This window comes from Oryzias melastigma, linkage group LG13, assembly GCF_002922805.2.
Source record: "Oryzias melastigma strain HK-1 linkage group LG13, ASM292280v2, whole genome shotgun sequence".
Classification (NCBI taxonomy): domain Eukaryota; kingdom Metazoa; phylum Chordata; class Actinopteri; order Beloniformes; family Adrianichthyidae; genus Oryzias; species Oryzias melastigma.
In genome coordinates this window covers 29,686,173-29,713,261 of record NC_050524.1, presented here as the reverse complement: position 1 = coordinate 29,713,261, position 27,089 = coordinate 29,686,173, and the positions used below count along the sequence as shown (strand labels likewise).

General features: G+C 37.5%; 1 protein-coding gene and 1 long non-coding RNA gene across 2 annotated transcripts in view; one reads left to right on the top strand and one right to left on the bottom strand.

Annotated features, from left to right (window-relative positions):
* Positions 1–27,089, bottom strand: part of LOC118599510 — a 155,151-nt gene that overhangs the window by 64,886 nt on the left and 63,176 nt on the right. The window lies entirely within an intron of this gene.
* igsf11 (immunoglobulin superfamily member 11) overlaps positions 1–27,089 on the top strand; it is a 168,604-nt gene that overhangs the window by 120,171 nt on the left and 21,344 nt on the right. Inside the window, exon 3 of the mRNA XM_024277760.1 lies at positions 20,609–20,772. Within this exon, the coding sequence (XP_024133528.1) occupies positions 20,609–20,772 (164 nt within the window). The remainder of the gene's footprint in view (positions 1–20,608; positions 20,773–27,089) is intronic.

Below are 27,089 nucleotides of genomic sequence, written 5' to 3'. Positions count from 1 at the left end.
CAAGAGACTTGATTGATTCAATTCTGATTTTATTCGAATCTTTCGATCCACTCAATTTATTTTCATACAATTCAATAGAAAACACACATTTATTGTAAAAAAACCCATTAATAATCTACTATATATTTTGAACATTTTTATATTAGTCTGATACAGTTCACATACTGTAAAATGTATTAGTGAAATTGATTGAAAGGTTGTTAATATCATATAGTGTTACCCTCTAAAGGAGAAGTTCTAACAAAAATGTTCAGATCATTAACATTGTAAACATTGTTCTGCTTCTCCTGGAGGACGTTTCAGTTTGGCCACTAGGTGGACTCACGCTACAGCATTACACCTTATTCCAGAAAAAGAAAGAATGAGCAAAAACAGTTTTTTAGGCCACAAATGATTACTTTAAAAAATGATGCCTTAAAATAGTTTGTAAAATTCATTCCTGAGTTCATAAAGATGTTCATTTAGTCAGAAATGTATGTTTAGGTTGACTGAGTGTTAGCAATAGCCGTCCAATGGGAAATAGTAATACCATTAAATGTTAGCAACAAGCTAGAGGACTTTAGCTTTATGTGCTAAATCGATTTTTACTTTTATCAATCGATTGCTGATCTATTAAGCTTAGATCGATCCAGATCAATTTATTGATTTTATCATCCCTAGTTTATTAACATCTTTTGATCTCATTTCAAACGATTATGTTGTTTTTAACCAAATTTTAAAAACTGTCTTGTTTTCTGTGACATAGTTCCTACAGGAAAGCAGAAACTTTTCTCCGCGTTGTGGGTGAAACCGTTGGTGCAGAGTGATGTGGCTACTACTTCCCATCATTCCTTTGTTTACACTCTCTCCTGCTAGCTTACAGACCCTCACAACCCCAGGCTAACATTAGCAGAGCCACCAAAATGTCCAGCCGTACAGTTTGGAGCCAGATTCCAGCTCAGACCAGGAAAACAAAGACGTTCATGGATCTATTTGTACAAGCTTTTTCAAACGAAATACTCACAATACAATTTTAATCATTCTTTATGTATCTCCCCTATCATGACAAAAACATCAAAAACAGGCTTTCCATCAGAGTGGGTCTCTAAAGCTTCAGTCTGTCTGAAAATGGACTTGTAATAGGAAGCACGTGCAGCTTCTCACCCATCAGCTGTGGATCTACTTCGCTCGTGCCGTCTCTAACACACTTTCTCTCTCTCTCTCACACACTCATTTTCACTCATTTCCCCTTTTGATTTTTAAGCTCCTCTCTTTGTGGAGGAGGAGTCGGAGGCGTTTTTGCCAGCCATATGGCTGCGCCAGAGGCGTCCGGAGCAGATGTGCTTAGCATTGAGGCTTTGCTCTATCAAGCACATGCATACTTACATAGACACACACACTCAGTGTTATGAGGGAATGTTACCGAGGAAGAGGTCACCGACTGACAACAGTATTATCTAACTCCCAAATGCAGCCATGCTGGCCGTAGGAGAGACTGCACCGAGACGCCCCGATGAGACTTTAGATAGACCTCAATAAGTGTTCTTCACAAAATCAAACTGTTTTCTTCAGCCATTCAGAGTAAACTACACATATGATCATATGTTACCTTTGACACACCAGAGAACACATGATCTAGGAAATAGTTCTGGGCGATATGGAAAAAAATGGTATATTACGATATAAATTGTTTTATATCACAATAACAATATACATCATGATATACCACAAAAAGGTATATTTTCAGTTATTCTCTAAAAAAAATATCAGTTGACTTTTCTGGCTATTTTTAATTACAGATAACTGAATAGTCCCAATTAAGAAACGAACATTTCAGTGTAGAAAATAAATGAAATAAGAACAGATGTGGCTGATATACAGCAGCCTTCATATTTGTTTAAAAAAATCAAAGGTACTAAGACAGAATTTGTAAAAAGAAAAAAATACTTTTTATTGATTTATTTGGTGTTATAATTGATAAAATTAGGTTTAAAATGATACAAACAATTGCAGAAAAATAGCATGATAGACACTTTTCTATCCCCCACATGATATATATCGTCATATAGGACTACTATAATGTATGAGTTAATTTTGTGAACTTCCTACCCGCAAGTAAGATGCCTTGATCTCTAAGGCTCCGCCTTTTATGTGTCTCCCCCATGTCATGATGTCATCCTTGATCTGGCCTTGGTAGTGTGTCTAGAGAAATTCTTATTTGCACAGGTGCTGAGGGGAACAAAATGACAAAATTGAAAAAAAAAGTGTTTTTTTTCTTTTCTAAATTAGAACATTTTGATTTTCTTCCTCCAAGACTTTTCATTTATTGTTCTTTGTAATGTTATTTGTTATTTTTACTAAGGGTGTCTTTTTGACTGTAAAACTGTTAGTATTACAGTCAAACTCTGAGATGTCAGTGTGTTTAGACAAGTCTTGGCCAACACTGGTACCAATATGGGAAGTTTCTAGACATTTAATCTACTGAGGATATCGCAGAGTCAAAAAAATAAAATTAATTACTCAGCAAAACAAGGAAGCAAGAAGCCAGTTTAGTTATAAATGAACTAAATGTACGATAATTTAAATCTGATAATGTGTCATAAATTAAATAGTTTATTTAAAAAAAATGTAATCCTAGTAAAGCAGCAAAGGTTCAACATACAGATGAAATTTCGGAAATAAAAACTAGATGATTAAACACACTGAGGGTAATCATTATCCGCCTGAACCTGGTGGGACTGGGACAGGAGGACGACTCCAAACAAAATATGACCAACTCCAAGAAATCCCCTTTAGTAAAATACAAACCAAAGTACCCAAACCTCACACACTCAAAGTTCAAATTTACCAACACATTTTTTCAATGTTTCTAGAATCTATCAAAAATGACATTATTTTATATTTCTGCTTGGGAATTCATTCCATGAAACAATTCAATCCTTTTTAAAAATGTTCCTCTTATTAACTCTTGTGAAAAGCTGGATTTATCTCTGATCCCAGATCTGTTCCTCATGTTTGACCTTAAATCTTTGTTTTCCCGTACAAACCAACAAACCACTAAGTCTAAATCTGTGCGTCTTACTGCTGAAAGCGGGATATTATTGACAGATGCAAAACTCAGCAAAACACGGAGAAGTGATTGTCAGCTTTCCTGCGCCTGAGCTGTCAGTATTGTGGTTCTTTAAAAGCTGAATTTATTTATGGCTTTGAGACTTGGTTATTGTTACCAAAGTCAAACAGAAGAAGTTAAATTATGTCATTTAGTCCTGAAAGTGGCACTGGTTTCAGGTTCTAGTTGAGGTCAAAGTGTATGTGCTGCACTATAAGGCAAACTTGATGTAAAAGCCTAAACTTAAAAAAAAAAAAAACGTGCATCCTATAATCTGGAACACCTTATATTTTTATTAATTCTGTGCTTATTGATGTCAAAGTAATTTTGAAAGGTTCATGGGACTCTGTCAAAATGTCAGTTTATCTTTGTTTCAAACGAGTTTTGATGTTATTGGGAATATGTATGAGAGCTATCACTGGATATGTGTAGCTGTGGGGGACTGTCTTTTTTTATTTTTACATGTTTGTTTTAGCTGTATCAGTCTGTTTTTTTACCAATCCTGCTTGATTTGCTTGTGATTACCTGGATCAGGTGTGTTTAGCCAACAAGGAGCTTCAACAGATGGTTGGATGGAAAACAAGTATTAATGTCTTATACGTTTCGTACAAAGTTGGAGTTAGCAAAGACATGGTACCGCTAATTTCTGAGGTAGCCTATCAGACGGTTTTTTTTACGTGTCGTTAACAACGTTGGGAGTTAGCATAGTCACAGTAACGTTTGTTTTAGCGGTATCAGTCCGTTTTGTATGTCTTTCTAACAGTGTTGGGAGCTAGCGTAGTCGCAGTACCAGTTGTTTTAGCGGTATCAGTCTTTCTTGTACCTGTTACTAACGATGTTGGGAGCTAGCGTAGTCTCAGTAAAGTTGATTTTTGCAGCATGGGTCTGTTTTGTACGTGTTGAGAACAATGTTGGGAGCTAGTGTAATCATAATACCGATTGTTTTAGCAGTATCAGTCCGTTTTGTATGTCTTTCTAACAGTGTTGGGAGCTAGCGTAGTCACAGTACCAGTTGTTTTAGCGGTATCAGTCTTTCTTGTACCTGTTACTAACAAATTTGGGAGTTAGCATAGTCACATTTCCCGTTCATTTTAGCGGTATCAGTCTGTTTTGCACGGGTTGAGAACAATGTTGGGAGGTAGCATAGTCACAGTAAAGTTTATTGTTGCAGCATGGATCTGTTTTTTTACATGTTGTGTAAAAGGCTGGGACTAATAGGTATTTAAATAAGCTAACTTGGCTAACGCTTCAAGCGCAGTAAATGTGTAGCATTTTACAAATAAGTTTTAGTTACTGGGAATGCAGTTTATCTCTGGCTCTTTTGTCACGCTTTGTTGCATTATGACAACAGTTATAAGTTCAAAAATAGACTACTCATTACATTGAGCCTATAATCCCTATAAAGCGTAAAGTACGGGGCTGGTTACGGGTTGATTGAAAACATTTTCTCTCAGGGCCACAACCTTGAAAACTGGCTGAGAATTACTCTATTGAGGGAAAAAAAGAGAACTTTTGTCCTTAAGGGCCTCCGTCCGGCTTCCTGTTTCAGCTCTTGCAACCTCTTAATAAAACACCTGATCCAGATAATCAGCGGTAGGTAGGGGCATCTGAAACTCCAGTGGGACACCGGCCCTCCTAGAGTGGAGTTTGACACCCCAAGTTTGAGGAAACACAAATTGATTTCAGCTGATCAGGTGTTTAGAAATCCGTCTTTGGGCATCAAAGTTTGACATTCTTGATTCTTTGCCATCTTTTCCTTTTTCTAAGAAAAGCCCTTACATCCTGAAGATTGCACACTCAGCATGTTTGTGATTTTTTTTTTTTTTTTTTTGCAGAGCTTTTTTTTTTGCTGAATCGTAAAAGCGGCATGGAGTTTTGTGCCTCTCAGTGTGTATGAGTGTGTTTTCAGTACAGTAAAGTTTTCCTCTGAATGTAATAGGATGTAAATTTGACCAGTGTGCAGAATGAGAACAACATAGGCTGCTTCACCGTTTGCTGAGCCAGCATTTGACCTACATCAAACATCCAAAAGTGGAAGAAAGCATTACTATGCTGGTCAGCACCTCTGCACAGGCACACATCAAAGAAGCTGAATTAAAAAAAACTGAACTCTCCACAAAAGGGACTATTGAGGGCTTTCAAATTATAATTTTAAATGCACTTCAGTTTTACAGTTACTTTGTGCCTGCAAGAGATCAGAAGCACAGAAAAAGGCTGAGGGACACTCTGTTTCTGCTCTGACATAACATATTCATCTCTTTCTATATTGAAGGTTTGAAATGATGAGGGTTTAAGTGATCCGTATTTACATGTGAACCCATGTTTCGGTAGAGAAAAACGGAACAGGAGGACATTAAGCTCTGCTATTATTAGAAATTCTTATGGCCTGCCAATCACAGAATGACATACTGTAATACCATCTGAATTCTCATATGAGCTGGCCCCTATGTGCAGATTTCCACTGCTTGATGCCACTGTGCCCTAAGGGAGTCATCGTTCTTCCGCTCACTGTAACAAAATGGAAAGACATTATGTTGATTCATGACTTCCTCTGGATTATTCTAGTCATAAAAACACCAGTGACGTTTTTTAGAACTACTATTGGGAAACAAAGCCTACTTTTTTGTCAAGTCATCTTCATTTGGAGGACCTGATTGGCTGGATGTATCAGCTAATTTGCATTGAAGTGGGCAAAGTATGTGGGAACAATTAGACACATATTAATGTACATAAACTGGGAGGTAGGCCCTGTCGTCACTTATATAATTCAGAATGGCAGAAATAAAATCTGAAATAAGGAGCATACAGTGACCACTGTTTGCTCCTCTCCCTATGAAAATTTTCAAAAAAAGATGGGACAAAGTAAAACTGTGTTAATTTTTGTCCTTATTTGCCTTATTTCGGTTTCAACTGATGTGAATCAAACATTTAAAAAAAGGTTGAATTTTTTTTCAAGTAGCAAATTTTTGACTCATGCAAGATTTCTGGGTTTAAACTTTGTTCTTTGGATTATAGGAATCAAAACCCATCCATTTTTTAAAATCGGTTATATCCCTTTCAGGGTCACGGGGTTTTACTGGAATCTGTCCCGATTATTGTTGGGTGAAGGCGGGGAATATCCTGGAAGTTTGTTATAGGGCCACAATCACAACCGATCGACCCATGAAGCATGTTTTTGGATTGTGGGAGGAAACTGTAGTTCCTGGAGAAAACACATGCATGCACTGGTAGAACGTCCCAGCCAGGATGTGAACTAACCACCATACGGGTTGACATGCTCATTTTGTGACAAAAACACTAGTTTATTTTATTTTTTAAAGTATTTCCATTGAGCCTTTAAAACAGATACAGAATTAACACAAAGTTCAAGACTCAAGATGTTTTCTTGAAACAGTTATTTGTATAAAGAAAATAAAACCAGCAATGATGACAGCAAAGGGCTATAAGTACTATAAGTATATATTCATGTATATAATTGTTACAAAATAAGGTATACGATAGAAGAAACCATATTAAAAATAAATAAAATAATAATAATGCTAAAAATAATAATAAAGACAAGAAAAAAGAGAAGATCTGCAGACCATCTAACCCTTCCCTCCCCAAATCCCAGCAGAGATTGTCAGAGTCACTGTTGGTCCATGATTAACTAACTTGCTGTGTGTGGTTTGAATTAGTAAGAAACACAGCAAAGTGTCCAAATCTTTTTAAAAAGTTCAATCTATTCTCCAGTGTTTATCTAATCCTTAGTTAAGAGTGTTTATTAGTTCATCCAGTCACATTTTGAATGTTGGAGTATGTTTCCATAACATCAAAATTATTTTCTTGCTGTGCCTTACTTAAAAAAACACTAGATTTTTGTTGCATATTATTGCACTTTATTTACAATAATGTGCAACAAAAAATGTGTAGGGAAACACAACTTCATAGAAGCTGGCTGACAAAAATTGTCTCTTTATCCCATACAGTTCTTTAACTGTATGAACTTTCATCCAAAGGTTACACTTCGCAAAAATACAGACCAGACGCCGAAACAATCGCTGCACGGTGCGAGTCGGCCGCGGAGGACCGTGGTGCTTCACGTCTGGTGTGAACTACACCATAGGTTAACAAGGGCGCCTTGTGGAAGCGACCTCCGTCTCAGGCCGATTCACAGCTCTTTTGCGTGTGGTATGAACCCCGCAAATTCCTGTTCCTATCCAACTGTTTTGTTGCATTTCATCCATATAAACCTAGTTATTACTATAATTATTAACCTGGCTGTTCTACTTCCAAACATAGCTTTTTATACTCTCTACGAGTCCCTGGCTGATACACAAGCCCCGCGCTCAGCCACTTCCCAGTTTCTTCTGAAAAGGCACCAGCAGCATGCAGGTTCATAGTAAAGGTGAGCCAAGCAGGGACTGGAACAGATGATAAATCAAATAAAACCTCTTATTACTTGAGAAGAGCTCTGACCAACTCACTGGCAGAAAAGCGACGGCTCCCAAGCGGCTTTAAAATCACTGCTCTCGTTTGGAAAGCTACTAGAGGAAGACATTAACGATACAGGCACAGCCAGATCCAACTTGAGAGAATTAGTGGGAATGGCAACAGAGGCAAGAACAAAGCAGCATTAGAGATTAAAAAAAAAAAAAATGGAGCAACCCCTAACTGTAAGCTAATTAATAACTACACAGCATCAGGCCGGGTTACCTTAGGCTAAATGCTAGTTCCAGGAATAGTATCTGTTGGTTCTGGCTTGATGACAAGCTTAGAGGAAGTCGGGTTTTACCTGATGACCCAAAGGGAAATACATGAGTGATTCTGTAAAGGTGGAGTCATTTAATGCATTTGCAAAAGCATAAATGTGTATGGTGCATCTTTATATGCTTATCAAAGCAGATGAAAGCTCTCTGGAGAGAGCCGTAGTTTTCTCACTAATTGCTTTCTCTTGCTATTATCTATACCATTTTTTCTTAGAGCATAGACTTAAGTCTCAACTTAGTGCTTCATTCGATGATGTTTTTTGCACAAGCAGGCTGTTGAAAAGTAGTTTAAAGAGACTCGAGGATAGCAGCTGCTTTATAGAGAAACCCAGCCTCTTGCCAATCATGTCATCTTGTTGACAGACTTGTGTGCTTGCCAGGATGGTAGATTTACATGCAGACTCCGGGACAGGTTTGCCAAACATCCAAGTCTGCTGGAACTTGAAGTATTTCCACACACAGAAGGTATGTAGGGATGTGACGAAGACGAAAGACGGCTTCTTGGGGAAAACGGCGGTCTGGTTTTTCAGCTGTCATTGCAGGCAGGCGGTAACATGTGACTTGCACAAAGGTTTTTTCATTTTCTAAAAGCGGCACACTGAGTGTGAAGGATGTTTCAGATTAAAGCCACATATTTGTGATCAGCATCCTCCGCTGAAGTTGGAACTTGGTGTGTGTGTGTGGCGGTCTGGGGCTGCCATCTGTGGGCTGCTTTAGCGGTAGTCTTCCAGTGCCCGAGCTTATCTGTGCACGAGGGCCGTGACCTACTTTAACCTTCTGCTCCATCAGTGCAGGCGTCTGAGCACGATAGTCCGTTTGATCGTCAGCCGTCTTTGATTGATGCAGTTCATCTGCAGTGGGATGTTTGGGTTTGTCCTGAAACCCGTTTCTTCATTTGTTGTTTTCATTTGTGGAGCACTTTCAGGGTCTTTTTTCTGACTTAACATGATTGCCTCTTTTGTAGAAACCCAGGTGTGTTCAGCAAACACATTGGGTTTTATATGTCAAGTATTACGCCGATGATGCTTCCTTTTATTTGAATTTACTTGATACACTCTCTAAGCACGACTTCACGCATAAGCAAGATTTGTGATCAGATGGTTCATGCTTAAGGTTGTGCAACAGCGGTACATTAGGCACTACAATAAGCTGTGCTAGTGAGATGTGGTAAGGTTAAGAGAAGAGTATTAAATCTATGTAGGCTAGTCAGTAGGCCCTGTTCAGAGGTTGGCTTTTGTGGCTAATAGGTCAGCTGGGAAGGGCGGGGCAGGGGATGAGCGAGAGGATGAGCAAGAGGTTTTAAAGCTAGTCTGCCGCTCGGTGGATCGGCTGGAGTGGGAAAAAATGGAGAAAAATAATGACTGAAAAGGGAAAATATGCCGTTTCTTTAGTTGTTGGCACAACAAAGAAGCTTACTGATTCAGTTTGCCCAATACAAACACAGAGAAGATGTAAAAAGAGGCAACCATAAGGGTTCATAAGAATAAACTTGATTCTGCTGTCTTGTCCAGATCCATCAAACACAATCTCAGTTCTCTACGAGATCAGGAGATTGTGGGTTCAAAATTTTAGGGTCATTCCACCAAAAATTGTTCCCAAACAACTTTGACTGCAGCTTTTGGTTCTTCGGTTGATTAGTCAAATGTCAAGAATAAATTTGACACATTTTGTATCAGGCGGCAATAAATTACATCAACATAAAAAAGTGAATACATGATTTGATGCACATTCTTGAACGAACATTCTGGAACGTTTGCTTAGAACAAGCAGGGAGTGGTTTCTCCTTCTTTTTCTAATGTGTACTAACGCATGTCCGCCACTAACAGTTGTTAGAGGCTTGGTGTGAAGTGTCACAGTGATGCCAATCTCTGAAATCTTGTTCCAGGCGTTTTCTTTCACAGCTCTATTCCAATATATAAAGTCTTACTGTAATTTAACTCTGGCTGGTCACACACCACAATTAGATCAATATTCAAACTGCTGGTTGCGAATTAAAATGAATGCCATCCATACGTCACGACTACATCTGAGTAGGCTGTTGAATTCAATGGCCATACATTTTGTTCAGTCTGAACAAATTTGGTCATCTCAAAGTAAACCCGAGTTTGTTTGCCCTGATAATCCTGAACAAATTTTCAGTCTGAAAACATGCAAGCAGACTCTGGTACTGGACCAGGAACCGCTCTGTGACCCATCTTCTCAGGTGGTCTCAGTTTGTTTCCAATCAGATTGAACTTTGGTTCACTCCAAGATACAATCCAGAGAGGAATAACTGAACCAAAGCAGCCACCGTTAGGGCTGGGTATCGATTATCATTTCCAGAAACTATTTCATTCGATTTAGAAAAGCCTGGATCGATTCAATTCCAATTATTTTCAATTCTTCAATTCAATTTTGAGTTTACACATTTATACACATTTGTGTAGAAATACATTAATAATCTACTATATGTTTTGAATATATTTATATTAATCTGATCCAGTTCACATACTGTAAATGTATCAGTGAAATAATGAGATTGTTAATATCATCCAGTGTTACTTAGCTTCTCAAATGGAGAAATTCTATCAAAAAGGTTCAGATCATTGACATTGTAAACATTGTTCTCCTTCTCCTGGAGGATGTTTCAGTTTGACCACTAGGTGGCGATTGCGTTATAGCATTAAAACTTATTCTAGAAGAAGAAGAAAGTATGAGCGAAAACCTGTGCTTTAGACAACAAATGATTACTTTAAAAATACTTTATGTGTGCAACATGCGAGTTTATAAAGATGTTCATTTAGTCGGCAGTGTATGTCCAGGTCGACTGAGCGTTAGCATTAGCTGTCCAATGGGAAATTCCATTAAACATTAGCATCAAGCTAGCGGACTTTAGCTTTATGTGCTAAACCAATTATATTTTTAAGAATCGATTATTGATCTGTTAAGCTTGAATCGATTCAGAGCGATTAATCGATTTTATCGGCCCAGTCCTAGCCACCATAGCCTGTAGTCACATTATATAAACAAAGTAGGAATGAAGCAACAGGACAAATGTAAAGCAACGACTGTCGTGGTATCAAATACTCCCAAACTGTGGAAGTTGTGTTCTTTCAGACACAAAGTCACTGGTGCATAACTTGTCATCTTTTTTCCTGCCACTGGCTCATGTACTTGTCTCGCTGTAACGTAGCGATGTCACAAGTTGAGGATGCTCCCAAGCGGGTTATTTAATATTAAAATATTTTTTTAGATGTGAAAATTTAAACCATAATAAGTGCCACTAAACGTACAATTAGCTTTAGGTATTAGATTCATTTTATTTAATTTTTTTTTAAATTTATGTCTTTAATAAGTCGGTAATGACGGTACTGACAGTAATTCTAGACACAGATGGTGTACGGCATTACCTTAATACTGTACAAGCCTAGTTGAAACTTATAGGTTCTTTTATTCTCAAGAAGATCCTCAGAAATGTCTAGAATGCTTTAAAAAATTCTGACTCTAGACTCGTCATGCAGAACTAGAGGACCACCTTTTCTTGAAAAGAAAAGAAAAGCTACATGAGTCACACTTGACTTCTTGTTCCTGCCTGGAGGTGTAAACAGCACAAACAGCCCAGCGCAAATGAGTTTTGCAACTTAACAGCCAAAGGTGAGAAACTGTTGGGGGCCTGCACACTTATTCTTCTTCACATGTTTCAATTTAAGTCATTTAACCATAAAAGTACCAGTTTTTATATAACGTGATTAAAGCACTTAAAGATCATATCTAAGAGGCAAAAAACTTCAATTAATGTTCTTAATTAGCTTTTTCTCCCCAAAAATTACTGAAGCTTTAAATTGGTTTAAAGAAAAGCCATCAATATGAAAGCTTTGCAGAAAGATTTGTCACATGGTTTTGTGCAAAACATTTTTTTAAACAGTGCTTTGAGCCCAGAAGTTGATTCATGCAGCAGCTGGGTACACAATTATACCACCTGAGTTTCGCGGCCATGTCTTTGCTCGCTTGTTGGTTGGCCCTGGTGCCCCACAGGCAGCGGCAGCAACACAAGGTCCGCTTCCACACTAACACAACGCACCACAAAGGCCCCTGGAGTTTTGCTAGAGAACAGAACACAAGGCTCTGTTTGTGGGATGGCACAGGTGCATGGCATGAATTCATGTGTTCATGGCTCGGTTTTAAATCCATGGTTTTGATATTTATTTAATCGTTTTTGCTCTTCACATCATTTTGTGGTTTTGTAGGTTAGAAGACAAAAGCCATTAGAACAGTCTGAGTTTATCAAAAAAACGTATGAAATTATAGAAGACTTATTGTATTTTTCACAATATAGTGCATCTTAGATTAAAAGGTCAATGATTGGTCTGTTTTCAAAATTATTACACACATAAGGTTGATTAATTGAGACAAAAGAGTCAAAGATAAATCTGTTAGTAGGCCAGACTATTAACTGCATTCACAGTAATTCTCCGACTTGTTTGTAACACACAACACGTTAGCCACATTAGAGGCGTTAGCATGTTAACGATACCTTTAACTCCCACTTTGTTAGTAACACATAAAAAACTTCATAGACAGACAACGCTACATGTTAGCCGTGTTAGCATATTCACACTTTGTTTGTAACACACAAAAAAACTTAGTAATGCCGCTTAAATAAAAGTTACTGTCGTTCAGTCAATGCGCTGACTCTAAATTTTGTTAGTAATACATAAAAAAAACCTTGACAGACAACGCTACACGTTAGCCGTGTTAGCATATTCATAGTACCTTTAACTCCCACTTTGTAACACAAATAAACTGAAAAATCCCACTTAAACGAAAGTTACTGTGACTATGCCAACTCCCAATCTTGTTAGTAACACATAAAAAACAACATAGTCAGACACCACTACACATTAGCCTTGTTAGCATGTTCACAATACCTTTAACCATCTTATGGGGTTCAGATGATCCCTCCCATGACAAATGTGGATTAAGGTGGACAGAATTTTATGCCACAAAAATGTCCAGCGTTCTGTTTTGTGGGCTCCAGATGACCCCACTTTTAATGTTAACATACCTAGGATAGCTCAAGAGTTACACAGGCTTTTTATCACCAAAAGTATTCAACTGCAAGGTATTGTATTCTATATAGCCAATAGTGAGCATCAATGCAAGCTAGTTTTTTGCAAAGATTTCTGGGAGACTTCTAGTGCACTGGATTTTGGAATTGTAAATTAGGACAGCACTGCAAAATAGCAAACTCATTTCATAGTGTACTACAGTGTTCAATAAAGTGAGTAGGGAAGGAAGCTGGACATAGCCCATGTAACGGAATCGAGCTGTGAAAGAAATAAACCTGGAGCTAGATTCACCAGATTCACCACTTTGACATTTCACACCAAACCTCTTCCTTCTGTCCATACATGCCCTCGTATCGGGTAGCAACAGGGCAGTGGGTTTAGTGCAGGGGTCACCAACCTGCTGCCCGTGGGGTGGTGCCCCCAAGGACCACACAAGGTGCCGCAGGTGTCTTCTAAAAATAGCACATCTCACTTGTGAGCTGCGTCTAAAATTACAATTTATTCTGTTGCTATTTTTTTTATTACACTTGCAGTTACACAGATTTAATAATTAAAACCTCTTAAAAATCTGTTCATGATACATAAACCTGAGATAAGTTTAGGTGACCTCTGACTTACTCCAGTTCAAAGATCATTAATTATGTTAAAAATGCTGCAGATTTGGTCATTAGTTCAAAATGTGACAAGATTTGTTCAATAACGTGTAAGTGGATTTTTCTTTAACATGAAATAATTGATAAACTTGGTACAACATGGTGAAAATGGGACATTTTTCCCATGAAATGTAAGTGAAAATGTAACAATTAAGTGCTGAATATTGATATTTGTTTCCTAGCTTGATGTCATTGTTCATTATTATGGTGATAAATCAGTGTCTTCACATAGAGGAGAATCATTATTCATTATCATTAATGTACAACTAAAGGCAAACTAAGCAAATGTGTTATTTCAAACTGGTAGCCCTTTGCATGACTCAGTACCCATGACGTAGTTCTCAGTTTCAAAAAGGTTGTTGACCCCTGATTTAGCGCGTTATTGAATGAGCATCACATGCTAAGGGTGTACCTAGCATTACAGTAGAGGTGTGCCAAAATATCGATATTGGGATATATGGCGATATTTAGTCCTGCGATTGATTCTGGATGGGTTCTCACCAAGTATCAATATTATATTTCATTTGAAGAGGCTGTAACTTGTTATATTTGTCATTCTTTGGTGAGACGTTCCTTTGGAGGTAGATAGGGGGTGTGCGATGAACCATTGTGTCTGACAGTTACTTGAATTATTTAATTTTTGTTCTGTTGTTCATAACAATTTTGCACTAATTAGTGGCCCTGATGTTGTTATTGTCAACACTGAATTTTACAGATAATTCCAATTTAATTGGTGTCAATGTTAGTCAAAGACATAGTATTATTGATTTGCACTAAAGTGTGTATTATTTGTTGCACAAAATCAAGATATTATTATTGTGTTCAAGCTAAAAAATAAACATGGATATATTTTCCTAAAACAGATGTGTTCTTTTATGTATTGTAAGTTATTAGAGATGATTTTTACCAATTATTGAAGTATCACGATATCATCAATATCGTGAGCCATGTATCACTTCGTATCATGAGGTACCCAGTGATTCCCAGCCCTTCATTATAGTGCCGAAAAAACGGTACTCAAAAGATTTTTGTATTTTCCTTTAATCCTTTTACGAGTTGAGATTTGAACTCTTTCTGGACTTATTTTGGTATAATTCAAGATTCTAGATTTCGTTTTAATGTCATTTCACACATAGTATTTGCACACACAGGAGGGACGATTTGTTGTTTCTCCCTATTATGACAGTGTGAAGGAAAAATATAGCAATAAAATAGAAACTAGTGTTTAGTTATTAAAAAAATAATCAAGAATGAATATTTTTACATATTAAATCCCCTCAAAGTTTTGTCAAGAAAGAGCAAATTTCAAAGATCATGAAAAAGAAAAGTTAGCTCTGTTTGTCACTTTGAGAAAGGATCAAAACAAAGAGGTCTTTACCTCATTAGAACATGAGAATTCAAGTTTTGTCATCCCTTAATTGTTCTACTGCACTACCATCAATCACTCTACTACATCTACCAGAGGCTCATCTCATCCCAGCTGCAGGGCATCTGTTTGAACCCGGAATAAAAGTAGAATCAGTGAATAAAGCGGCCGCATGAATAAAAGCAGCGAATGCAAATGATCTCCAAAGCGGGGAAACGGCGTGCGTGTGGCCGTGCGTTTGAGTGAGTGAAAAAGCAGAAGTGCTGATTTCACCCTCAACCCCATCATGGCTCCACCTCGGCTTGACTGAATGAGTGAGCACACACCCCCACACACACATGCGGCGGGCTCTCTGAGGTGTGCGCTTTTCTCATGCATTAATCAACAGGAGTCTTGACACTTGGGCCCTGAAAGCGGGGAAAGCGCTGTTTAACAGAGCTGTTGTGTTGATCCTCTCTTTCACTCCGCAAACGTAGCAAGTGCTGCCTCAGGTGACTTTATCAATTAGGCCTCGACCAGCACCGTTTCTGCTCCCCCTTCTTTCCCTCAGCTCCTGTTATTCTCTTTCTCTTCATCGTTTTACCTATCAATTTTCTTTGCTCATCTCCTTTCACTTCAGCTTCTTTGATTTACTATTAGTTTTTAATTGTTAACACGATCATTCCAGTAGATTCTGAAGGAGAAAAGCGGCTCACGCCGCTTTTCTCCTTCAGAATCTACTGGAATGATCGTGTTAATGGTTGAAAAGTTACAGTACGTTAAATATTTTGTGCTGAAGTGTCACCAATGACACCTCAGGTTAATTTCCTCAGAGTGAGCACGTTATAAAAAAAAAAGTCAAGGCGAGATGACGTGACTGAATAATTCAAAAGAAGGTATAAAACATGTAACAGTTCACAGCAACGTTCCACACAGGTAACACTGGCATTGGCAGATTCTGAATAGCATTTGCACATTGGTTAAATTTAGCTAAAACATTAGAGAGATCAGTTATTTGCCAGTCAGGCTCATCTACATCTAATACACAAATTAGATTACCATGTATTTAACATAAAAACTTAGTAATGTTCTACACTTGATGTCGGCATTCTGGGCGATACGGCCAAAAAAATCTAGTCTACAATTTTTTATTCCACATTTTTTCTCCCTCCTTTAACTTTTTTTTTTAACAAAAGTTACAAACGACAGAATATTTTTAACAAAAGCTATTTTATTTTCTTATCTCCTATGGAAATTGTCTTGAAGATGAAGTGCAGCTAAATACGAGCTGTAAAAATGTTTGTAGAACATTGCAGCAGGTGTTTTGTGAGCTACCACTAGCTGAAGCATCTAATAAAAAAAAGCTAAAATTGTTCAGCAGAGCAATAGTAACAGTGTAAACATCAGATAAAACTTTTTTTAATTGATTTCTAATCAGTCTTTGCTCTCTGGGTTTTCTATGAATATGTCTATGAAGTGTTTTATTTTCTATCACAAATGAGTTTTTTCCTTTTTTTAGCACAGCTTAAAAGCACCTCTGTACCCCCAAAGACAGGAGTGTTAAACTCAATCGCACAAGAATCCAGTCAAGTTGAAGAGTTGTCAGGAAGTGGTGGCAAAAATCTGTGCAATAATAAAGCAATGGTCCTGGACTCAAAGGTCAAAACATGAAGTGGAAGTAGAAGCTAATGTGTCATGGGCCTCCAGAGTTGGGATGACAGTGCACAGTAGACGTGCTGAGTGTGTGTAAGTAAGTTGTCTGCTGTGTGTTTGCGATTTTGATTGTGTTCTTGGGTTGTGGGAGCTTACGGGCTTTGGGCACAGTGGTTCTCTAATCCAGCATTCTGAAATGAGCCCTCCAGCTGTTGAAGGCTTGAGAGACTACAGCCTTGAAGGAGGCTTAGAGATGATAAGATGCTTCTTCCATATTCCCCTCTTCTTTCCATACTTTTAATCTGACGATTCTTTCATCTTCATTCCTAAATCCTGGCACGTATACTTCTTACACAAAGCAGTCCATAACATATACTAATACGTCATGGCAGCACAACTGTTTTATGGTCATAAATCTTGTCCATCTTTGATGTTAATCCTCCATTAATAACATAGATTGGTTCTGTCCTGAAAGTGAACGCTGTGTACACGAAGAATATAAGAAGATCGGATTAAAGGAATGACCTAAGAGTTTGCCGTCCTAAACAAGGGTGGCCTCCAGCTGTAAATGTCATAGGACGTGATGGGAGATCAATAGCTAGCAAAGCGTCCTGCTTGATGCGCCGTTTCAAGCAATGGAGTTACAGCGGAGAACCTTGCTGCTGTAAATGATACATATTGACATTACAGGGGAATATAATGCCTCTAAGTGAAATTGTCTGCATAATTTATGGGAAATCTTTGGAGCATGTGAGTTTGCCAAAAACCTTGTGCTGGGCATAGGAGAGCTACATTTTTTTTTAGCTGTAGCCCAGCAGTGAGCCTGTGGGGCCTGTGGTGTCTGCCAGAAAGAGTGGGATGCCCAGCAATTTGAGACAGACCGGAAAAGACGGAGAAAAGGCTTATGTCGAAGAACTGTGATGACACAGTATTTAGTGTTTAAAGTCCCCTATGAAAGTTTTTTTAAATTAAAAAAAACATTCTCAGTAGTGTTTTCATTATAATTATAAAGTTTGTAACCAAAATCCCACAACCTAAATGTCTTAAAAAGCCATTTTCCATGTTGATCTGTTTCCAAAATCTCCTCTGAGGGGGCGTGGCTTTTTGGAGCTGAGTAGCTCCGCCCCTGATCCCCCTATGATAGCTCTGTGACTCTCTAGCATAAATCTTCACGGACAGAACTTCACGGACAGAACTTCATGAACAGAACTTCCTCCAAAATCCTGATTCTTTCTCCTTCCAGTTCACCAAAGACTCTTTTAGCTAATTCTCCAATGTTTATTGACTGTGATCAATACATTCAATCATTGGTTTCTCAGAGTTCTTGATAAAATAATCAAAGCTAACATCAAAATGCTCTTTCATTGATTTACAATCCTTTCCAACTGCGGTCAAATGAGCCGCCGTTCACATTTCCGTGGTCACATCAAGAAGCTCCGTGGAGTCTGGTGGAGATTTTCCAGCGTTCTCAGTCCTGCTACCGTAAGTATTGGATGAAACTCACACCAAAAATCCAGTGATGCTGATTTGACCACAGAAATGTGAACGGCGGCTCATTTGACTGCAGTCAATGTGAAGATACCATCTTCTCTTCTCCAGAACCTGAACTAGACACTAGGAACAGATGAGGGTTTAGTGCATGTGCAGCAGTTGATGGAAAGAAGATCATTCATTCAAACAGAGTCTGTCCAAGACAGTTTGTAGTCAGAAATACAAAAACAAAATAATTTCTTAATGTGTTAATGCTTAATAAGAATGTTTAATATAGTGATTCTCCTGCTCCTTTACGTATGTTTTTGGCACTTGAAAACTCAATCAAATTTTCAGTGATTTAAGCAATCTTGGTTTCAAAACACTCAGCTCGTTTTAGTTTTCGAAATATTGACCAAAATACCCCCATAGTAAATGAATGAGGAAGTATTCAAATATTAAAAAGTTTAATAGTTTTAGGTTAATTTAGAGTTTAGCTTCTATTTTAGCAACAGACTAATGTTTTTGACTTATTTAGTTTACGGAGGAATTTTAGGTTATTTTGGAGTTTTGCTAATATTTAAGTTACCTTTTTTGACTAATTTGGCATGTATTAAGTTCTTTTAAACTAATTTGGAGTTTAGCTAATATTAAAGCAAAACATTACATATTTTTGCAAAATTGGCATTTATTAGGGATTTTTAAGCAATTTTACTACAAGATTGAAAAAAAAATTATGTCAACTTTAGCGCTCTTTCATAGTTCTTTAACAAAATTTCCAGTCTTTTAGTAAATTTAACATTTTGCAGATAGCTTTTAGATTTTCAGCAAATCCCTTCAGCAATTAAAGTAAACAGTGTCACCATTTTTAGCAAAAAGCTTCAGCATTTTCAGCGACTACTTTCAGCAAAAAACATTCACACCAGCATTATCACAGGTAATTCAACTTTTCCAGTTACATTTGTTGTCTTTCATAAGAAAAATGCCACCCGAACATGTTAAAAACTCAAAAAACATGATTTTCATCAGAGGGGGACTTTTAAACCCAAATAACACGCTTTGGCAAGAGTCCTGAAATCAGTCCTAGAAACTCAGGCGGTGTCTTCTGATGACCTATACCAGGGTCATCATCTTACATTATGAGTTGCAAGGACTATTCACAGGATGTGATCAATTATCTGTAATCATATCAGTGCATCATCCTCCTCACCATGTTTAGATACGATTACTTCCCATCAGGGTTTTTGGACACGGATCCATGCTTGCGGGGGAGGTCTAACTCAATTTGGGTTCTAATGTCTTTAGCTGGTCCAGAAATAGATGCAGCACGCACATATTTGTTTCCAGAGTCCAGATGAGGAAGGCAGATCCCAAGTTACTCTCTCTCGTTGCAGAAGAAAACCAGTTATCATGTTTAGTCTGCTGTATGCCCGCAGGAAGCAGTAAACAGAACACAAGATAACCACTGGCCTCCCACTTGTCTTGTTCATTTACCATGTATTGACAGCCACTGTGATCCCATTGAGAAGTAAGCGGTTTTATAAGGATAGAAAAAAGAAAAAAACAACTTGGGAGACATCATGTTTCTCCATTTAACTTGATACATATTTCATATGATCCTCCACGGCGTGGTCTTGGTGTCTGTTTTAGTTGCTTTTCAAAAAGAGGAGCTTGGTTTTCTAAGCATCCTTTAATGTCGGCTCTACATATTAAAATGCCTTCAAAAATAAATGTGTTTAGAGATAAACATTTGTTATTGGAGGATATACACACAGACAATCTGCTGAGGCTGTTTTCCAGCTCTTATGTCTATTGCAGCTTAGCGTTCCAGGCATACTTTGATTTAGTTCAGGGGTGCCCTTCTTCTTTTGCTCAAAGGGCCAAAATCTAGATGGGATCCCGGTCTGTGGGCAAAATATGAATTTTTTTTGCATGTCATGAAATAAAACGAGAAAATAAAGAATATGGTTTGACTTATTTTTAATTCTGTATTCATTGAGGTAACGCACATTAGTCAGAATAAAAAGATAGTAACTTTTGTCATTGAAACTTTTAACAGTAAGGCCTCACTGGCCATTTTTAATTGAAAAACAATGGCAAGCTGAACAAGCTTTCTTCTAATGAAAACAGCAAACTAGGATCCTAATGAGAGACGTGGAGCTGGTCTTTAGACTTTATCTGTTTGCCATTGGCGCTCCATCTTAGCTAGCCGAAAAAGGCCGCTAAAAGCATCGGAAGAGACCGTGAATGGCTCTTGGGAATTTCTAAGCCCAGAGCTGACTCACTTGGGGGTTGTTTCACCCATAGCTGCAGGGAAAGAAAGTGTTAACAGCGCCACCCTAAGGCAAAAAGTATATTACAGTCGTAAAGTTTTGGTACACCATAGAGAATCAATGGGAAATGGGTTTTAACTAAACACTCCACGGCAAGCGCCATAACTTGGCGGGCCAAAAGATAACCTTTGGTAGGCCAAATTTTGCCCATGGGCCCCACAAACTACAGGATTCCCACAAAGCTGTTCTTACAGTTACCATATATACAAATACAAATAGTGTGAAACAAGTAAGTGAATACAACGTTTTGTTCTTTTTCCTCTCCTTCAGTGTGTGTTCGGGCGCTGGATGTGACCGTGTCCCAGAGCAGCATCCAGGTGGCCCGTGGCCAGGCTGCCATCTTGCCATGCTCCTTCACCACCAGCGCTGCCCTCAACAACCTCAACATCATCTGGATGGTGATACCCCTATCTAATGCAAACCAGCCAGAGCAGGTATGAACGACCTCCCTTCATCTACCGTGTTTTCCAGAGTATAAGTCACATTATTATGCATAATAAAGAAGTTAAAAAAACATAAAACCGCTATGTACTATAGGTATTGGAAGAAAAGAGCGACGCTTCTGAACAAATCCACCAAGTAATGCTGTGTTCACACTGAACATGATTCAGTACTCAATGCTTGTCCAAAAAAGTATTTATAAACTAGACGCTCCCGTCGCGTGTAGGAGAAACTACCGTCAAGTTTCTAGCCAAGGGGTGGGCAAACTACGACCCGGGGGCCACATGTGGCCCTTTAAACTATTTAATCTGGCCCACCAAACTGGAATAAATGATTTTGAGTATCCATATTACTGCTTCAATTTCCCTGAAGTTCAAGTGTCTTCCCACAGATGGCGCACTACAAATACATTCACCTTTGTTTTTTTCCCTGAGGAATATTAATCCATTGTTGACGATAGCTCTAAAATTACAACAAAAAACACAAAAACTCCAAAATGTTCAGTTTTAAAGTCATTTTCAATCAAGATTTAAGTATGTTTTTGTCTAAATCCTGTGTTATTTCATTCATTTACGAGGTAAATTACCGAAACACGCCACGAATCTGCTGCTGGTCCGGCCCTTCCATAAAATTTGGGAAATTTTTGTTTCCCACCAGTAAGAAAGTTTGCCTATTTCTGTTCTAGCCTCATCACTACGTGGACGTATTGACTGTATATCTCATTTACAAATCCCGGATGACACATTTGACGTTTAGAGATCAGGTTTATTAATTTCAAAGAGCTCCACAAAAGATCAGCAAACACGATATTTTACCTTCAGCTGCGTCTGAATGATGACGCTTTCAGCGGTACTTCTGTGTCTGTGTGACTGAGTTGATGACTTCCTTTAAAAAAAAAAAAGTTTGATGACTTCCTGTCTCGCATCAGTCCGAGGAGGAAAAAAATAGAAACAAGTTGGGATATCCCAATCTGATCACATGATTAAAAAAATCGGGCCCTATCATGTGGTTGATGACTCGATTGGTATCAAATGCTGTCTCCAGATCAGAATCAAAATGTAATTTATTCTTAATATGATCAGCACTTTATAGTTCAAGCGTATTATTCTAGATAAATACTCAACTAGAAGTCTGCATGTCATGAACGGATCACAAGATGTTATTGCCAGAATATGTCAACAGTTCAAGCAGAAGGCTAACAAAAACAGATCAGTCAAGCTAGCTAGATAGATGTTCAATAACTCTAAAAAACGTGTTAAACTGACAGCAAGTGTCTATTAGTTTGTCTTAACGCAAACAACAACCTTCAAATGCATTTCAATAGAAAAAAAGTATTTTTTTTGTTAAGTTCTCTCTGTGCTGCCGATAGCCAGACGGCTAGCTGCTAACTGCTAGCTCTTTTATTTAACCACTTAGGACCCGAGCTGTTCTTTGAAATGCCTGTTTTATTTTTCTGACAGAGAAATAAAAGTTAATAAAAATCAACTTCTGTCATGATAAATGTGTTAAGAGGTTAAAGTCTTAAGATCCCATAATCTTTAAAATAAATAAATAAACTTTTCAATAGTTCTAATGATATCTAGCAATAACATTCATGCTACAACAAAGTCATTCATTTTTAAGAGTTTTAAATGGAGATAGGAATCAGATTTGGTTACAAATGTTCAATAGTTCTAAAGAAATTTAAGCTAAAATTTAAGCTAAAGTCACTAAACTTTCTTACATGACTAATTATTACCTATATAACTAGATAATAGTTCTTTTATTTTAAGGTAGCCTGATAGTTACACTATTTATCCTTGTTTCTTAAAGCTACAACACTGAAGTTCCCTGTTTAAGTATTAAATGATAGGAACAAATCTGAATCTGTTAATTATTATTATTATTTTTAATGTGTTGCAGAAGTATCGGTATCAGCAGATCGGGCCCAAAAATATCAGATCTGAAGAAGAAAGAATAATAATATCTCGCGACAAATAACAAAAATATCACAAAGTTCAGAGTCTTTTTTATGGTTGTTTTGGATGGCGCTTCTTCTTCTGCATTGCTGTCAGTAGCAAATAGTGATATACACATTTACAGCGCCCTCTAGTGGCTATTGGCTGGAAACAACTGCTAAAGGTCATCCAGTTATTGGTGGGAAAAAATGAATATATGAGCTTATTTATGTGAAAAAAAAACACAAAGTCACTTCTGAGTCACACTAGCCAAACTCTGCAATAAACCATGACTTATACTCTGAAAAATATGGTACTTTACTGCTACTTTAAATGTTGAATTGACCCTACGTTTGAAATTGTGATGTTGCTAAGTGCTCCACTTGGATGTTTTAAAAAGTAACACAAGGAAGTACTACTTAGATGCTCCTAACTTGTTTGCAATATTACTTTATGTGCATCATATGGATGGCGTCTGCAACATTGCAGTCAAAGCAGGTACATGAGAGTGAATCTGCTTCCAGGTGTTCTCAGACACAGCACAAAGAGAACCTCAGAGCTCAGACAGTTTTACAATCAGCTCAATCTGGCTCCCTGACAATCAAATCTATTGAGTGAAAGTGCACTTTTGGGAAAAACCACAAAATCACATTTGTCGTTCTTTTTTTTACTATTATTTCAGGATTCCTGCTAAGCCTCGTCTATCACACTACCCCTAGAAAAAGCATGTTTGTGTGTGCGGGTTAGTGGGTGCACTCTTGTTATTATTTCTGTTGTATCCCCACATTGAACATCACCAACATTTAATTAAGTAGCAAAAATATGGACATCACAGCTAAAATCCTACCAGATCGATAAGTGTAATAAGACACGGACACAAATATCTTTTTTCTGTGCAACTGAGCACCTTAGTATTAGCCGCACTAATGCTAGCATGTATCGTAGAATAATGTAGATACTCAGTAGTCTTGAATGTTTGTGAGGTGTTTAGAATCTCTTGTTCCTCCAAGAATTTGACCTTCAGGTCAAGTGGAAATCTGAGCCTGGTGCCATCATTTCCAGGTTAATCAAATGGCAGCGTGTTCCAAACCACAACAATCACTGAGGGATCATGGGTAACTTCAGAACGACAAGGGCCTTTGATGTTCTTCATACCAGGAAAACAGAAATATGCCAACAACCTCCAAAACGGACATGATTAATCACTTCTTGTTTAACAAACTAACTGAACTAAAGTTAAATCTGTTGTTTTAGACAAAAGATTAACATGGTATTCTTTGCAAATCACTATGCTGCAGTGGTCTGGTGTTTTCTTTGATCTTGTAAGTTTCCTCGTTTAAAGTAAACATCTACGTTTGAGGCTTGGAAGGTAACTAACTGTTTGGTATCCTCTTCATACTGATAAAAGAAGAAAAAAAGGAAAAGAGTCAGACTTTTAGACCCCGCTGTGTTATAAGCAGACATGTAGTCCACTGCTTCATCTCAATTCCAGCCCTGGGCCCCGCCTTTGATCCTGCCTCTTTGATTATCTCGCATTTTTGCGCATTAAAGAGTAGAAGCTAAGGTATAAAACTAAAAAATGAAAAAAAATTCTCTCCACTTCGGAAGTACTGCTTGATTTTCAAAGCTGAAGGGAATTCACCTTCCAGTCATCCCAGGTGTCCCTGGTCAAGTTAAAACATAGTTTGGTTAACATTCTAGTAAGTTAAACAAACGACCCTCTGATGTGTTTATCCATGAGGTTCTTTTTTCAAATGGATAAGAATTGTATTTTCTTAAAACAAAAGAGAAACTGTCAATGAGCGCTCTATTTTCAGACTGATGTTATAAACCACATTGAACTAAAAGACACATTAAGCAAGAATAAGTCAGACATGAGTCTGTCACTCACTCAGACTTAGTAAATACGTTTACAGTAACTTTAGAACTTGTTTGTAGCATGCTACATTAGAGCCACTGAACATAATCTATTCACAAGTCGCTCCAGATTAAAAAGTGGAATGTGTTTTATATTTTTCTGTAATATTGAGGCTTATAAGTGTGTCTTGTAGTTCTGAAAATACATAGATATAAAAAACCCTGTTAGGATATTTGGTCATGAATTGATGCTTAACAAAGTACAAATAAATAAATAATTGAAAAGTAAAAGGTAAAGGAAAAGGATTCCTGCAGAGTTTTTAAAAGGCTTAAAAGCATTGAATTTATGGATTTGGAAAAAATATTCTAAACATACTGTAGGTTTAAGAAAGAAAAAAAAGAGACCACAAACAACAAGATAAGAGGCTATTGCGCTTGATTTAAAATGGGAACAAATGAATAAAATGGGAAATAATTAAAAAAATGCTAAAATAGACTGAGGGTTTGGTCTTAATTTTTAATATCTATGGCTTTAAAAAGTCTTAAGTGCCTAAAATTTAACACCAAGAAGATTGTAGGAACCCTGATACACATGTAATGATGTCAGTACTCGTAAACAGACATATTTTCTTTTATTGCAGTATGTGCATGCAGATATACACTAACACACATATATACATCTAATAATCTAAGTATTTTACTACTTTATTCATATTTATTCAATGTGTCACCCTTAATGAGTGCTTGAAAGGGAGTCAAACTATTGCCATATTCATTTTACCACACAATTAGTCCTTTTTTGTCATTTCTTAAAGTAAACATAGAGACTGTTTGTCTACAAACAATTAGAATACCCTATTCTAATATGAAGGAGGTAAGACTAAAAGAGAGATTTGAGATTTAAATTCAGGCTAAATAATGTGGAGAAGAGGAACACCTGTGTTTTGTTCTGTTCGTTCTCCAAAACATCGCATTACCTACTTCAAAAAATGTCATGCTTTGTTACTAAATGAGCTAATCTAGTATCTCTCTGGCTGTTTTTTTTTCTGATCTTGTTTTCTCACCTTCCTCCAACTTTCAATCAGTCCTGCTCCCCATGCGGTCCTTCTGTGATTCCATTTGAGTTGTTTAACATGCAGCTGCAGGCCGTACAAGCTCACCTGCCTCCCTTCACTTTGAACCCCAGTGCTGGTCGGCCGTCCAAATAACACAATCATCTTCTGCACTAATTAACTCACGCCCACGACAGGCTCTGCACGGCAGCTGTTCCCACCACACACACAAAAACTGGCAAACACAAATGCCCACAAACTGGCCTTGAACAGACTGTTGTTTGAATGGATGCTGCAGACTTGTGTACAGTATATGCTTGTTTACTTTTTCTACTCTGACTTTGTACTAGTTGCAATGCCAGCATGAGAAATTATTATTTAAAGTATCTAGAAATATAACTCACCAGTACTTTCATCTGTTACCCTGTATAGTTCACTAAGAATTGACAGAAAATTTACCTTTTTTTTTTAAATTAAGATGTTTTAAGACCCTTTGCGAAAAACATATCACAATATTTTTTTTCTTCATAAGAAATGGATCTTATTAATGATAATACGTTGGGTGATTTATGAAGTTTAAAAAACTATGGTGTTCCAATAAAAAAAACAAAAAAAAAAAACCCACACAGTCTCAAATTTGATCATTTTTTATTTTTAGTATGTTGCCCCTGTATTATAAAGATTTCATTATTTATATTTTTAACACAGGAAGTGGTCATTTAAAATATAAATACGGTTTTGTTATTTTCACCATAAAGTTTTGAAAATTAGTAAAACTTTTCCCGCCAAAAATGCTTTTTGTTTTGTCCAAATTCTCACTGTTATCTTTAACTACCGAAAAACTTTATAGTGAAGGACTATCTAGCACCCTGGATTTTAAAAGCAATTCCGACACCCTGATCACTACTTTTTTTTTTTTTTCTGAAACGGCAAGTATGATGTCATCAATTTCACAAAGTAGTCGCGTTTCCATTAACTCTGAAATTTCGCAAATTGGAATTTCGAAAATAAATTCTCCTAATGGAAACACCACAATTTCGAAAAAACTTACATTTTTCAAAAAAAAAGAAAACGTTTTTGCGCTTAAAGGGGGTTGTTTTTGGGGAGTTTCGAAACAGACATTTTTCGCAAAACTGTAATGGAAACGCTTTTTGAAATAGATGCGCCTCTTTGTATGAAGTGTCTGTCCTGAGCGCAGCACAGCGGGCGGCAGGAGAGATCCAACAGCTTCACAGCTCTTTATAAGTTGAGTGTCATACGGAATCGTGCAGCTCCTCCATAAAACAATAACCAAGATTTCCTCATCGCTTCATCTGCAGCTACACTTCTGCAGCTTGGAGCCTAAAGATGCTGAAGTCTCGTTTGAGGAAAAGCACGAGTGCAGGGACAGAAACTTAAATGGATCTCGTCGTGTTTTTAAACAAAAAAAGGTCCAGCAGCTGACTTGTTAGAATGGTTATTCAT